Source organism: Herpailurus yagouaroundi, unplaced genomic scaffold, assembly GCF_014898765.1.
Source record: "Herpailurus yagouaroundi ecotype Mexico unplaced genomic scaffold, PumYag 221, whole genome shotgun sequence".
NCBI classification, from domain to species: domain Eukaryota; kingdom Metazoa; phylum Chordata; class Mammalia; order Carnivora; family Felidae; genus Herpailurus; species Herpailurus yagouaroundi.
The window spans coordinates 19,242,361-19,255,558 of NW_024412452.1; the positions used below are offsets into that span (position 1 = coordinate 19,242,361).

Genomic DNA, 13,198 nt, shown 5'->3' on the forward strand with positions numbered 1-13,198 from the left:
TTTTATTTTATTTTATTTTATTTTATTTTATTTTATTTTATTTTATTATATTTTATTATTTTCTGAGAGAAAGAGAGAGAGAGCATGAGCATGGGAGAGGGGCAGAAGGAGAGATAGAGACAGAGACTCTTAAGCAGGCCCCACACTCAGCACTGAGCTGAAACCCTGGCATCATGATCCAGGCCGAAATCAAGAATCCGATGTGCAACTGAGTGAGCTATACAGGCACTCCTCAAATGATTGTCTTCTTTACCTGACTCCTCCCACCACACACACATGTCTAACTAAACTCTTATTCTTATTGATTTTATCTCCTACATCTCTCTCACATCTGCCGGACGCTGTCCATCCCTTTGCTCATAACTTTAGTCAAAGCTACCTTACTTTACCTCTCTTCTAGACTGCTTAAAAACTTCCTAAGTGTTCTGTCTTCTTCCATGTTTGCTCCCCATCAGTCTTCTCCACACTTTAGCCAAAATGATTTTTTAAAAGCAAACCAGTAACTCTCATGCTTAAAACCCTTCTACAACTCTGGAGAATAGATAGGAAACTGAAAACTGATTAACTAGGGCAGGGGTAGGGGAGTATGGGTGGGAAGGTACAGAGAAAGGAACAAGACTTTTAATTATCTCTGTATAATTTGTTGTTGTTTTCTTTTGGAACTACATGAATATATTATTCATTTCTAAAATTAAATCAATAAATGGAATTTTAAAAATTACTGCATCACACCACTCTTGAAGGCTAAACTGAACTGTTTCCAATCTACTTACCTTTTTTACCTCATCCCCTACTATATTCTCTTTTAAAGTCTCAGTGTCCTAACAAAACAAAATGAAAACATCTCAGTGCCTCAGCCATACCCGGCTTCTGTCAGTCCCTCATGCTCTACATGCTATCTCTTTCTTCAGGGCCTTTGCACAAATTGTTCCTAGCTCTGCCTAAAATGCCCTTTGCTACTGAGATGGCACTTCTTCCATCTCAGACCACCAGTTATCACTTCCTTAAGGAAACCTTCCTTGACAAGCTCTGTCCCCCATTACGTGCTTTTACAGGACCAGGTACTTCTTGACACTCATTGTGGTTCCAGTTCTACCTTTATTGTGTGATCATCTAACTATTATCTACCTCATTGTTTTCACTAAAAGTTCCAAGTGGGGGCAGGGACTGTGCCTGGTATGTTAAGTTAGAGCACAGTTATCAATTATTTGGGAGAAGATCTAAAACTTGACTGCTCAGTTTTTGTGATTTTTATTTTCAAGGATTTTTGTGGTTTCATATTTCTTTTTTTTTTTTTCAACGTTTATTTATTTTTGGGACAGAGAGAGACAGAGCATGAACGGGGGAGGGGCAGAGAGAGAGGGAGACACAATCAGAAACAGGCTCCAGGCTCTGAGCCATCAGCCCAGAGCCCGACGCGGGGCTCGAACTCACGGACCGCGAGATTGTGACCTGGCTGAAGTCGGACGCTTAACCGACTGCGCCACCCAGGCGCCCCGGTTTTATATTTCTAACTCAGCCAAAAAGTAGAAGTAGTAACAATTTAACAATACGAATCCTAAGAAATCTCTCTTATGCTTAAACCCAGAATAATTACTCCAAAATTTTAAATTAGTAAGGTATCTGACAACATATTAAGGGTGAATGTGTGTATGTGTGTGTTTAAATTAACTCGGGAAGTGCTGTTGCCGGTCTTCATGAGGTTGACTTATACACAAAATTTTCAAGCTTTTCTGGAACATTTTCAAAGATTCGTATTTTAGAGACTCTGCTTTGGGAAATGCTCTTTTAGATTTATGCTATATTCGTATTTTATTACAGGGAAGGAAAAGGAGAAGGTGTCAAGGGCAGCTGTTGAGTATGGTCCTAGTAAAAGAGAATAGACAAGGAGTTAGATTAGAAACGGTAGATTTTAGAGAAATTGAAGAAAATCGGCAGAATATTGGTGAATTTGAGATATGTTCAGTGAAGGTGAGCAATTAAAAATGGTAAATTCAAACTAAGGGAACTGAAAAAATATTTAGTGGTGACCTTTATTCCCACTTTTAATGTTTTAAAATTTAAAATAATTAGGGGTGCCTTGCTGGCTCAGTTGGTAGAGCCTGCAGCTCTTGATCTCAGGGTCATAAGTCCAGGCCCCATGTTGGGCATGGAGCCTACTTAGAAAAATAAATTAATAAATGAATAAAAAACAAGTAAAATTTAAAATAATTAAAATGGCTCCTTATCACTATAAAATGGCATACAATAAAAATAGATGTATAATACAAATTAAAAGTACCTCCCCAACCCCAAACTCATTCCCCTCTCCATGGTAATCAGTTTGCAGTTTGGTTTATGTCCTTCTGTGTTTACAAACACTGATCTGTGTATATGTATGCATATGCATGTTTTTAAAATAGGTGAAATTACTCTGTAGATATTGTTCTGTAACTTGCTTCACGTGTATAACCTGTCAGCGATCTACATCTATCTCCTTGTTTTTAGTAGGTGCATAATAATCCATAATTTGGATCTACCATACTTTACAGTGATAATCTTTTTAGTAAGTAAAAAAATTGCATATGGATGAACAATTTAATAAGGTAACATGATAAGAACAAAGAGTGTTTTAAATTTTTTTTAATAAGTGAAATTGCTGAGGAGAGGGACTCAGTCCAGTTTTCTATTTGATCCTTTTAGTAAGGATCCATATTGTAGTTCATTTCCAGTATGATTTTTAAAAAATTTTTATAATGCTTATTTATTTTTGTTTTTTTTATTTTTTTTTCAACGTTTATTTATTTTTGGGACAGAGAGAGACAGAGCATGAACAGGGGAGGGGCAGAGAGAGAGGGAGACACAGAATCGGAAACAGGCTCCAGGCTCTGAGCCATCAGCCCAGAGCCTGACGCGGGGCTCGAACTCACGGACCGCGAGATCGTGACCTGGCTGAAGTCGGACGCTTAACCGACTGCGCCACCCAGGCGCCCCATATAATGCTTATTTATTTTTGAAGGTGGGGGAGGGGCAGCGAGAGACAGAGACACAGAATCCGAAGCAGGCTCCAGGCTCTGTCATGTCAGCACAGAGCCCGACGTAGGGCTCAAACTCATGAACTGTGAGATCATGACCTGGGCCGAAGTCAGACACTCAACCGATGGAGCCACCCAGACGCCCCTCAGTATGAATTAAATTCAGACTTCTTAGAAACACGTTTTCTGGCATAAAAGTATCTCTTTAAAACCATAAATAAATAAATTTATTTGTGGCCAGATATTTTAAGAGCTGCTTCTTTGTTTTTGAAAAGTTTTATAGAAAAATACCAAAGACATATAAAAACTTAAAAATTCATCCGCAATCCCAATTTTTAACAAATCTATAAGGCTAGAAGATAAAATTCATGCCTCCAGCTCCTAATTTCACCTCTTTGAGGTACCTAGTGTCAACAGTTTGGGGCATATTCTTTCTGACATTTTCTTGTATTTATGCAGATAATTTCCAAATACGTATATATACACATACCACACTGCTTTTTTCTAATAAAATGGGCTCTTGCTATTCATGTAGTTCTGTAAGTTTTAAAAATTCTGCCCTCCCCACTTCAACAATGTATCGTAGACTTGGGCAGAAAACTTATGATTAATTAAACTTATCTATCTTCTATGTTATCTCCATTCGTTTTCTTGTACTAACAACATTCACAATAACCAGACTCAGAAGCAACTGATTTATTAACTGCATGGCAGTTTATTAATTTATAGTGTCAGAAATATCTGTTATCATAGATTTTGTTCATTTGCTTGGGGCATTCCTACCTGATGGATGAATTACTCAAGAGACTAAATTATTGATAAGAAAGCTGATTGGTGAGCTGAGAATTAGAACAAAAGCAAGGAGGTGTTCTTACAGGATATTTCTATCTAGCTATGGTAGCTCTCTGACTTGCCCTGTGGCTCTTTCTATCTTGACAGCTGGCATGAGTCATCACTCATTGCCTTGAACATGGTTAGAAACATACAGAACAGGCTTCCTCCAGGCTCCTGATATGAACTGTGCACTGCTCACTGCTCCATTTAAGATATCTGACCAGGTCTTCATTCATCGCCCTTTCTTTATGTGTGGAAAGTGTTGATTAGAATTTGAAGATCCTCCTGATCTGCTTGGTGGAGGTAGGGAAAAACACCTTTGCCTCCACAGCAACTCATTTATGAGAACTTTCTTCAGGTGAGCCCTTGTGGAAGTGACTCACATAAACATCTTGTGACAACTACAGTGCTTCCACACATTGATTGCCAAATGTCCCCTGATAACCAAAATCACCCCTAGCTGAGAACCTCTGGTATAGAGGGAGGCTGGTTTGGAGTAGAAAGAGCTAGAGAGGAAAACCAGATGGGTTATTACATGGAAGTCAACTGAGAAGTGAGGCTTAAGGATGTTAGTTCCTCAGTGGTGTGAGAAAAAAACATTGGATTTGTCCTATGTCTTGGTCTCTACTTTCTTACTAATTATGAGACCTTTCATTAGTTGCTTAACCCTCCTGATTGTGAATTAATATGAAGATTAACCTTGTTACTATTATTTTTTAACTTGTGTTCTTTTTATGTGCCAGAGTTGTACTGGCATTTTACATGCATTAGAATGTATCCAAAAGTACTCTGTAAATTATAACATTTTGTACAAAAGTAGTGTGCTATCTGGTATGTCTTCCTATTCACTTCTTACCACTGCTTTTATCCCTTTTGACCTTTAAAACTACTGGCAAATAGGGTATTTACCTTTGTACCCTTTGTGTGTGTGTGTGAATTTCACCATGATTATATTTTCTAGGAATGATCACTTTTATGTAATTATTATATATAAATATAAAAGAGGTGGATTGAAAATTACATTAGAGATTAAAATAGCATTGCTGGGGTGCTGGGTGGCTCATTCGGTTAAGTGTCTGACTCTTGATCTGGCTCAGGTCATGATCTCATGGTTTGTGGGAACAAGCCCCATGTTGGGCTCTGTGCCTACAGCGCAGAGCCAACTTGGGATTCTCTCTCTCCCTCTCTCTGTCCCCCACCCCCCTCCCCAAATAAATAAACTTAAAAAAAAAAAGTAACATTACTTGTAATAAGTAAGAAAATGAGATTTCTTATGATTGAAATAGGCTTAAGCAAATTTCTAGGCATGTGTCTATTTCATATATTGAATTACACCACACAAATCATTGGGAAACCCCTTTGGTAACACTCTGTATCCAGAAAAATACCTGTTTATTTCTTTTGTTTCTTCTTCTTAACTCAATTTCCTTTGATGAGTCAATTAGATTTTTTTGTTCTTGTCTTAACTGCATTCACTTTTGTTTCTCTACTTTAACAGTTTAGTCAGGTATGGTTTCCCTCTATACTCAAATGTTTGCTGAATGAAGGAATAAATTACAGAAGACATGTTATCCTTCTTCCAGCACGTTATCTCTTAAAATGATCAGTGACTCTACACTCCAATTTAGAGTTCCCCGATGTAAAATTGTTTGACTATTTATAGCTCTCAGAGTTTCTCCAGAATTTATCCCATGGATTGGATTAGGGGCAGGATTGAGTGAGGTGTCGACGTGATGTCAATTTACTGGACCGCTAGGGGAGTGGCTTTACAATGCTCTAAATATTTGCTTCAGCCCTAGAATTCACTCCAGTGGTCCTAATACTTTGTTGCCTCTCTGGATTGTAGTATTCAGCACCTGCTGTCTCCCACATGTCTGCTAATGATTATGAAAATCAATCTTTGCTGCCTGTTCATGACTTAATTTTCAGATTGTGAATTAAACCTGTCACTCATTGTTGATTTTTTAGTATTCACCTGGCCTACTTTACTTTTCATTTTCTCCTCAGATGTGATAATAATCACATGGATTTGGGATGGGGGGAAGTTTTCTTAACCAATGAGAACATTGAAATCAATGGACTTGTTTGTGATCACTATTACAAAATAGCTCATTCACAATACTTTATCAGTTCTTTAGTACTAGAGACCAAGTGTGCTGCTTTTCTCTTCTCTGGCATATTAAACTCTATCTTTTAGAAAGCAGCCATCTATCCTAACCAAAACCTGCACTTCTTGCTGGGATGAGGTCTTCTACTTTATTTTATATATATATTCTACTAACATGTGTCTTCCTTACTCACTGTTGTATCCCTGTCTATATACTTGGATTATATAGGAGATGCATATTTTGACCTGGTGAATGGAATAAAACTCAGGTTCTTGTGGTTGTTTATGTTTTGTTTTGATTAATGGTATCATCTGATGTAATTTTCTCTTTCCCTTTTCTTTTCATTTCCACTTAAGTACTGAATCTATGGTTAGAAGAAATCATTTGAAGAGCCATCTAAAGATTATAGGAATCATTTCCCAGTTTCTTAAAGAGAAAAGCTCTTTGGTATGAGCTTATTAAAGAAAATGAGAAGGAGAAATGATAAAAGGCAATGGAAAGAAACATGGACTGAGCAGAAATAATAAGGAAGATACTTCCTGTCTGGGAGGGTGTCTGAGAAAAGGACAAGTTTCATTTCCTGTTTTGCCTTAGTCATGTTGTACACAAAGAACAACATTAAAATTGGAACAATTTTGGGAAATCTCATTGGCCTTCTCATTGATTCATCATGTAGATCTATTCCCAAGCTCAGATCTATCTGCTTGATAGTGGTTTCCCTGTACTGCTGTCCTCTTTTTCATTTTCTGAGCTGTCAGAAATCTGCAACTCCTTGTAGTGGGATAGGACAGTATCTTAGTGTCCCTTTTCCTTCTTGTCCTGCCAAATCTTACAAAGGCCATTTTCATTTTGGTGAGTTAAAAACAACCTTTTAGGGAAACAGGTGGAAACACTTTCCTGTCTGAACTGGAATATTCGTTTCTTGAACTTGAGACTATTTTTTCCTAATTCTGGTTATCTCCGTTACTCTACCCAGGAGTATCTTTGGCACCAGTACTTGGAAACTTTATGCTTTCCCACAGGTTGTTTTATAAAAATGCATTAATTAGCTTATTAATTTATCTATACTTTCTTATTTCAGAATCTGGTGTCAGAGATACCTCTAGGCCACAAGACATTTAGAGATAGGTAATGATGGACACACCTTGATCCTAATGAGTACCCAAACTAGGTTTCAGTAAGAGGGCTAATCTGATCTTTTAACAACTCTAAAGTTTGGAATGTCCCAAACCTCAGACCTTGGGCTTCTTTCTCTATCAACTTTTATTGATTGATTGATTGATTGATTGATTAAACAACAGATTTTTTTTTTTCTTCTCACAGTTCTGGAGACTAGCATTCCAAGATCAAGGTGTTGTCAGGGTTGGTAAGGGTTTCTGGTAAGGCCTCTCTTCCTGCAGCTGTCTTCTTACTGTGTTGTCCTATGGCCTTTCCTCTATGTGTGCACATGGAGAGAGAGAACTCTCTATTGTTTCTTCCTCTTCTTATGAAGATACCAGAAGTTGTGGATTGGGGTGCCACCCATTTGACCTCTCTACTCCTTTTTTTAATTTAAAAATTTTTTTTTAATTTTTTAATTGTTTAAAATTTACATCCAAATCAGTTAGCATATAGTGCGATGATGATTTCAGGAGTAGAATCCAGTGATTTGTCCCCTACATATAACACCCAGTGCGCATCCCAATGCATGTCCTCCTTAATGCCTCTTGCCCATTTAGCCCATCTCCCCACCCACAACCCCTCCAGCAACCCTCAGTATGTTCTCTATATTTAAGAGTCTCTTATGTTTTGTCCCCCTCCCTGTTTTTATATTATTTTTGCTTCCCTTCCCTTAGGTTCATCGGTTTTGTGTCTTAGATTCCACCGTATGAGTGAAGTCATATGATATTTGTCTTTCTCTGACTAATTTCACTTAGCACTCTAGTTCCTCTACTCATTTTTTAAGAAGAGCTTGTCCAGTTCCATGACTTTTAATACTACCTAAATGACTAAATGACTCCCAAATATATATCTCCAGCCCCCACTTCACCTTAAACTTCAGACTCATTTCTAATTGTCTACTCAATATCTCTACTTTTATGTCCATAGACACCATAAACTAACATGTCCAAAACCAATTTCTTGATACCCTCTGAATAGCGTCTCCTTGGGTGTTCCGTAACTCATTAAATCCAGTTTCTCAGTCCCCACATTTTTTAGTTTTTCTCTTGTATGTCACACCCAGTCCCTAAGCAATTCCTAGTTGATCCCCTTTAAAATATATCTCAAATCTGTCCACATATCATTTCTTGTAGCATTGCCATTTTAGCCCAGCCATCATCTTCTTTCTCTTGCAGTAGTTTCCTAAGGTCTCCTTGCTTATACTCTTGCCCAGCCAGAGCCCTCTTTAAAACATAAGTTAGGGGCACCTCGGTGGCTCAGATGGTTAGGTTTCTGACTCTTGATTCAGCTCAGGTCATGATTTCAGGTCTATGGATTCTCTTTCCACCTCCCTTTCTGCTCCCCTGCCCCCTGTCAAAAATAAATACATAAGCTGTAAAAACAAAACAAAACATAAATTAGACCATAATACTCTGCTGCTTAAAACCGAGTGATTTCTCATCGACCTAACCTGGCCCAACTACCTCTCTAATTTTATCCTCTGTGAATATCACTGTCACTCACTTCCCTCTAGCTTCTCTGGCCTAGCTTTCTTCAGTCATCCTAGGCACATTCTGACCTTAGAGTTTTTGCATTTGCTGTTCTCTGCCTCAGACTCCTTTTCTCCAAATAATCTTGTGTCTTGTTCAATCACTTCATTTGTGTCTGTACTCAAATGTCATCTCGTCAGGTCTTCTTCTTAATTAGTCATTCTGCTCAAAACAGCATTCTTCTAAAATCCCCATCCTTACTGTGCTTTATTTTTCTCTGCAATTCTTGCTGCTATTTGACATTATATCAAAATGTTTTGCCTGTTTCCTGTGTCCACACTAGAACGCAACTCCCTGAGGGGAGGTAGGGAAAAGGTTTTGTCTGTTATATGCACTGCTGTATCTTCAGTATCTAGAACAGGGCCTAGCTCATACAAAATACTAATACAGATTTGTGAAATGAATGAATGAGTTAATGAATTAATGAATTAATGAATTAATTAATTAATAAGTAGGCTGTGCCAGTCCTTGGAAGGAAAGATTCTGAAGGAATGCTGAAACTCACTGGGCAGGATTTGCAGTTCCCAAATCACTGCTCCTATCTCCGTGTGTTGTGTACTGTAGCATATGCACGCTTTCTTCCTGTACCTGGACATTTCCCCTCTGAATCCTTTCCAGCCTAAATTCCTTCTTTTACCTACTCTCACAGGTTGTACTTTACGTCTCCGTCCCACTAAATGGTCATATAGAATTAGTTTTATAAGATAGCAGATGCTCATACATAGAAATAGCAACTACCGTTAGGAGATGAGGGCCAGTTCACGATAATGTTGCTGAGAGCAGAAAATAAGGAACAAGAAATTGGAGAGACTTGGGCAAATTAAATTCCAGACTTCTGGAGGAAGTTGCAAATATCTTGGAGACAATATCTTTATGAAACCATAGCAAATGGGAAAGGTGACAAAAGATTGTACTGGTGATAACTCACCTGGAGTCTAGTGTACCATGTCTAGTATTGAGTCCAATCTGGGCACAGGATTTTCAGAAAGACAAAAGAATGTGCTCAGAGATTGCAAATAGTATAGTGAGCACACATCATATGAGTACTGGCTGAATAACAGTAACAGTAGTAATTGCAGGGGCTCCTGGGTGGCTCAGTTGGTTAAGCATCTGACTCTTGCTATAGGCTCAGGTCATGATCTCACTGTTTTGCAATAGGGATTCTCTCTCTCCCTCTCTCTCTGCCCCTCCCCTGCTCATGCTCTTCCCTCCCCCCCCCCCCGCCCCGTCTCAAAATAAATAAACTTAAAAAAATAGTAATAGTAATTGCAAACATTAATATGTGCCGGGCATTATTCTAAATACTACTTGTAAAAAGTTACTTAATGCTCTTCCTATGAAGTAGATATTACCTTTTCAGATGAGGTAATGAAGTTACAGAGAGGTTAAGCAACTCCCACAAGGTCACACAGCTAGTAAGAGGTAGAGCTAGTGCTGATTTCATTCTGATTTCGGAGTCCATGCTTAACACTATGCTACTATCTTTTAGTATTTGAAAATGTGCTATTGAAGAAAAACTTGGATTACTGTAGGAGTTCTTAGAAGGCATTATTAGCCTTTACCTCAAGGGTCACCACCTTTTTCTCAGTCTCCCCAGTCTCCCCTGTATATGCTCTTATAATAGGACCAGTAATAGCACTTTATTACATTTGTTTTCTTATATCTCTACCTCTGTTAACCTATATTTCATCTATTTTGAGGATTATATTTTATTAACTTTTGAGCCACTAAATTCAGTTTAGTGCTTGGCATATAATCAACATTCAGGTTTGTTGAATGAAAAAAATGACCGAGTGATCTCTGAATCGATTAGAACTGTCCAGTGGTAAGATAATGAGCTCCTGATCACTGGAAGTATTCAAGAATAGGCTGATGCTTGAAGGAATGCTGCAGAAGGAAAAGGAACTTATGGAAGTGGAAGATTAGACTAAGTTTCTTTTTAACTATGAATACTCAGATCCTATAATGAGTTAATTATGTTTTTTTTCTCCAAACATTTAATTAGCACTTACTCTGTGCCTGGCATTGTTTAAGCATTGAAGGTACAAAGATACAAGTGGCCTAGCTAGTACCCACAAGGAGCTAGCAGTCAGTGAATAATTAAGAAAAGAGATGCTCAAGAGTATAGGATAAGGTTTTGGTAGATAAAAATACATTTAAAACGGCAGATTTTAGAGATGTTTTGAACAAATGAGGAAGGGAGAGAAAAAAGCTGTTACATAGGGGAGAACTGGAAATGAAAGATGACCCTAAAATTACCTGCTTGAGAAGGGAGAATTTAGAAATAAAGACCACATGCTTTGTTGTTATTGGGGAATTCCCCAAAGGGAAATATCAGTGTTTGCCATCAAGGGATATTGCAGAGCTGGATGTAATTCAGTAGAGATTAATTAATTTGTGAATATTTTGAAATTCTTGGAACCAATGTTCTTCCTCTATTAGTCTCCCAAATGAATAAATATGATTACATCTTCCTTGTCCTCTGCACCCTATAGGGGCATTGATGTTAAATGGACAGTCTATTCAGTCACGGAGGACCCTTCAGTTTCTTTTCTTATTCCTGTGCCTGGAATCTGTTAGGCACTGGGGAAGTAGTCGTCTTTCTTTATAATAACCTGGTCCCTCGTGCTGCTCATCTTTCACACATGTCTAAATATGTCTTGACACAGAAACATCCTTTCTAGCTGGGACATGATATCTAGGTAGGTGGGGAATTCCCCTGTTTTGTTTAAAATCATAGTTGTCTTTGAGTTTGGCTAGCATGTTCATGATTAGTTTACTGACAATTGGTTTTTTTCTTCTTATACCATATGCTATTCCATGATTCATCTGCTTTGAGTCTGTTGCCTTGAAGGTGAAACAATTTCTTCCAATGTTGATATTTCATAATCTCATAGATAACAAGCATACGCATATGCATAGTCCTTTCAGAAGTTTTAAACATTTGGAGATGAATGAATTATGTTGCCACCATTGGAAAGGAGCAATATAAAATCATAATGGTAATATCCAGTCATCTCTTGTTGGGGGGTTGGATGAACCCTGATATTGATAAAGCCTGAGTACTTTACTGTGTTTATCTCTTCTTGAGAAATTGTTTGTGGTATGTATTATTTATTTACGAATTTTAAAGTTTAACATTTTATTTTAATTGCCTTGATTTACATGTATTTTAATATTTTATTTTATTTTATTTTATTTTTTTAACGTTTATTTATTTTTGAGACAGAGAGAGACAAAGCATGAACGGGGGAGGGTCAGAGAGAGGGAGACACAGAATCTGAAACAGGCTCCAGGCTCTGAGCTGTCAGCACAGAGCCCGACGCAGGGCTCTAACTCACGGACCGCGATATCATGACCTGGGCCGAAGTTGGCCGCTTAACCGACTGAGCCACCCAGGTGCCCCATGTATTTTAATATTTTAAACTGAGAAGATCTTTATTTGTAGAAGTGGGGTTTAAAGTCCAAATAAATTGTAACATACACTGTTTGTATTGTAATGGTTGCATCTTTTTCCATATTTAATGTCTAGGAACAACTATTTGGAAATCGTCTTTTAATTTCAGATATAAATAGTATCTTTCAAAATACTAATAGAACACATTATATTTCTGAATGCACTGCAAAGCATTTATCTCTCCATGAGTATTTTCTAAATGTTTAGATGATTAGACTTCTAATAAACATGAACTAAACTCAGTTTCTGCACATAGCTTTGACCAATGCACTTCTTGTGTTGTATCATTTAGCCACCTTTTCCTATTTACTCAGAATGGCAGTAATTGTTTTCAATGAAGAAAAACTCTTTATAATTTCATGGTATAAATGCTGTGTAAATGTCTGTATAATTTATACATTTGAAGAGAGATTTTTGAAAGACTAATGCTCAGTGTGTCTTCCTCCCACTCTTCCTCTTTACCGGGTTTTAGCTCCTCTTTGGTTCAGGTGTGCTGGTGTCCCTAAGCCTCTCTGGGCCTCAGCTGGAGAAAGTAGTGATTGACAGAAGCCTGGTGGGGAAGCTCATCTCAGACTCCATCAGTGATGGTAATTACCCCCATGTGCAAGTCAATTGCCTACATTAACAGTGGGGCAGGAGAAATAGTATGTCAACAGGTACACTAATTATTACCACTGGGGACTTGCAAACACAAGTAATCGCTTATAATAGCAGAGTTACAACCCCTGGGACAAATACAAGTTTTGACTAATATTTAATACCAAAGTTTTTGTCAAGTGTTAGGCTCATATTCTGAGTATTTTTCAGTTTTTCCTTTAAAAATGTGAATGTATTTTCAAAATAGGGCATTTTTTTTTTTTGGTGTGTGTTTTCAAAATTAGCCCCCTATTGTTGACATTTCAAATATTTTTCATTTTCAAATGAATTTTGAAAAAAATAACCCAAATGTGTCAACACAATCACCAGTAAAAAAAAAAAAAAAAGTCTGTAATTTGGCTCGTAGGAAGATTCTTTGTTACCAAAGTCTATGAATACTAACTTTTGAGAGAATTTGGGCAGTATTTCTAAATATCAAAAACCAATGCCAAATATACA

General features: G+C 37.6%; 1 protein-coding gene across 3 annotated transcripts in view; it reads left to right on the top strand.

Annotated features, from left to right (window-relative positions):
• Positions 1-13,198, top strand: part of WDPCP (WD repeat containing planar cell polarity effector) — a 389,996-nt gene that overhangs the window by 116,355 nt on the left and 260,443 nt on the right. For 2 of the 3 annotated variants that reach the window (XR_005785465.1, XM_040458282.1), the window contains exon 7: positions 12,576-12,690. The exons of the other annotated variant lie outside the window; for it this stretch is intronic. Coding sequence is in view for 1 of the 2 variants with exons in the window: in XM_040458282.1 (XP_040314216.1) it covers positions 12,576-12,690 (115 nt within the window). In the remaining variant the exon portion in view is untranslated. The remainder of the gene's footprint in view (positions 1-12,575; positions 12,691-13,198) is intronic. 3 annotated transcript variants of the gene reach the window in all.